This window comes from Cupressus sempervirens, chromosome 5, assembly GCF_028749045.1.
Source record: "Cupressus sempervirens isolate cs-2001-9-10 chromosome 5, ASM2874904v1, whole genome shotgun sequence".
Taxonomy (NCBI): domain Eukaryota; kingdom Viridiplantae; phylum Streptophyta; class Pinopsida; order Cupressales; family Cupressaceae; genus Cupressus; species Cupressus sempervirens.
Genome location: NC_143122.1, coordinates 79,577,846 through 79,580,263, shown reverse-complemented (window position 1 = coordinate 79,580,263; position 2,418 = coordinate 79,577,846). Strand labels below are relative to the sequence as shown.

Genomic DNA, 2,418 nt, shown 5'->3' with positions numbered 1-2,418 from the left:
GTTAAAACTTAACATACATAAACATGGAAATTTGGAACATAAAATATTAAAATCCATCACATACGTAACTATGTTATCTAAAATGTAAATTGTAGACTAGCTGAAGTATATAGAAATCAAATGATCATAATGATTTAAATCATAGAATGTATGTAAGATGATCCATAAGACATCAAATCATAAATGTATGTAAAAATCTAAGAGGATGATCCATGAAAGTTTGAAACATATGTTTATCAATGATTCAGTATCAATATCTGTAAACAAAATATAAAAACAAGGCTCCAGCTCAAGCCTTAGACTCATAGTCATCATCATCCTCAACATCATCCTCAAGCTCAACCTTAGCCTTAGCCTCAGCCTCTGAGTATCCAGACTGCCTAGTAGCAAGGCGTCCAATGTAGGTCCTAGAGGACTGCCAAGCCATATCTCTCGCATGTAAGATGGGCTCACGAATGTCGCTAGGGCTTGTGCCTGTGCATGCACGTGTGCGTCTACCAATGCCTGAAGAACGTGCTATAGTTGCCTCAGCCTCTATATCCACCTGGTCAACCCACGCACGGTCTTCCTCAGTGAAGACTAGATCCACAACCTCTGTGAGCCACTCTGATTTTGGATCAATCTTCTCCAGAATCATCGGAGAGGAGTCAGTGCCCAAAATTTGTCTGATCCTAAGACAGAGGTTGTAATGAACAAAGACAAGATCATTCAGCTTTTGCACTGTCAACCTATTTCTCCTCTTCGAATGGATGTGCTCAAACATGGACCAACTGCGCTCACATCCAGAAGCGCTGCTTGGCTGACTCAAAATACGGATGGCAATTTTTTGAAGTTTTGGAGTTGTGGCCCCAAACATTTGCCACCATCTATCTGAAATAAGGGAAAATAGAAACAATTAGTCTCATTTACAAATTACAAGTTAACTCTAAAATTACATAATCAACTTTAAGTTTAGAATATAGATTCATGAACATTGAATATATTATTTAATTTTTACCTGGCTGTAGTGTTGTTTGAGCATTTATGGCCATCCTACTAGAGAAAAGTGGCCCCTCTTTATTGTTGAACTGGTCTAGCTCAACAATCGCAGCAGCGCTATCTTTATCGCTACTCAACCTCTGAATCACTGTGTATAAGCCAGTGAAAATCTCTGCATCCCCCTTGAACTTAGGACGGAAACGAAATGCCGGATTCAGATAGTAAGCTGCTACATGGATGGGTCGATGGAGCTGATTCTACCATCTCCTATCAATGTTGTCCCAAATAGGGCCATACCTCTCCTGCACTCCTGTATATTGGGCTTTGATGGCCTCCTTGGCCCTATCCATGCCCTCATAAATGTAACCCATAGAGGGCTTCTCTCCATCAGTAGTTTGTAGCAAAGATACAAGGGGCTCAGTGACCTACATATAAAGTAAAACAAAAAATTTGAGTCAAAACTTAAATATAAAATAATATAACTTAAAGTAAAAGTAAAATACTAAATGTTAAATTGCAATAAATTTACCTTAAGGATTTCTCTAGCGGGTTTCCAAAAACCATCCTCATCAAATATGCAATCCGCCACATCTATCCCTACAGCGGTGATAGCATAGGAAGAGCAAATCCACTCCCGTCCAACAAACATGCTCCTCAATTCATCCCTTGATGTCAACAAGGACTGCAGGGTGATGAAATTCGAGGCAAACCTCGTGATACCTGGGCGAGCTAACTCCTTGCCTTCTGTGTATTTCCTCATTGTGCTAAGGACAAATGAATGATTATAAATGAATTTGCATATGTTTTTTGCCCTTTCCAAACATGACTTGACAAACTCAAGTTTGCCAATTTCCTCCAACATGAGGTCAATGTAGTGTGCCGCACAAGGGGACCAAAATATGGTGGGGTGCCTCTCCATCAAAAGTCTACCTACAACAATTTTAAGTTAATTAGAAATTCAAATTTCAAAATTCAAATAAATTTATTTTCAAAATTTAAAAAGTTAAAAGTTTACCTGCAGCAACATAACTTGCTGCATTATCCGTCACCACCTGGATCACATTTTGTTCCCCCACCTCTGCTATGACTTCCTCAATAGCCTCACATAAGTATGTGGCATTTTTTACATGTGCAGAAGCATCAATGGATTTGATGAACATGGTATATCCTACAAGTAACAAAACAACGAATTATAATATTAAATGGATCATCAACAAAATAGCATTCAACAAATCAAAATTTACAATTATGTATGTAGGAAAGTAGAATGATCAATCACCTCCACAAGATACAAGAAAATTGAGGAGTGTTCTATTTCTCCTATCTCTCCAACCATCAGTCATGATGGTGCAACCCTTTGCAATCCACTCCTTTTGGTTCTCCTTGAGCTCAACTCTCATGTCCTCTACCATCTCATCCAAGAGGTATCTGCTCAACTCA

At 38.8% G+C, this 2,418-nt stretch overlaps 1 protein-coding gene across 1 annotated transcript; it reads right to left on the bottom strand.

Annotated features, from left to right (window-relative positions):
- Positions 1-206: 206 nt before the first annotated feature.
- On the bottom strand, positions 207-2,148 carry LOC149554646 (uncharacterized). Its single transcript, XM_089828706.1, has 4 exons — positions 1,994-2,148; positions 1,508-1,904; positions 998-1,403; positions 207-870 (listed from the first exon to the last, which is right to left on the bottom strand). The coding sequence occupies exons 3-4, from the start codon at positions 1,029-1,031 to the stop codon at positions 290-292; spliced, it is 615 nt and encodes a 204-aa protein (XP_089684832.1). The 5' UTR covers positions 1,032-1,403; positions 1,508-1,904; positions 1,994-2,148; the 3' UTR covers positions 207-289.
- Positions 2,149-2,418: the final 270 nt, after the last annotated feature.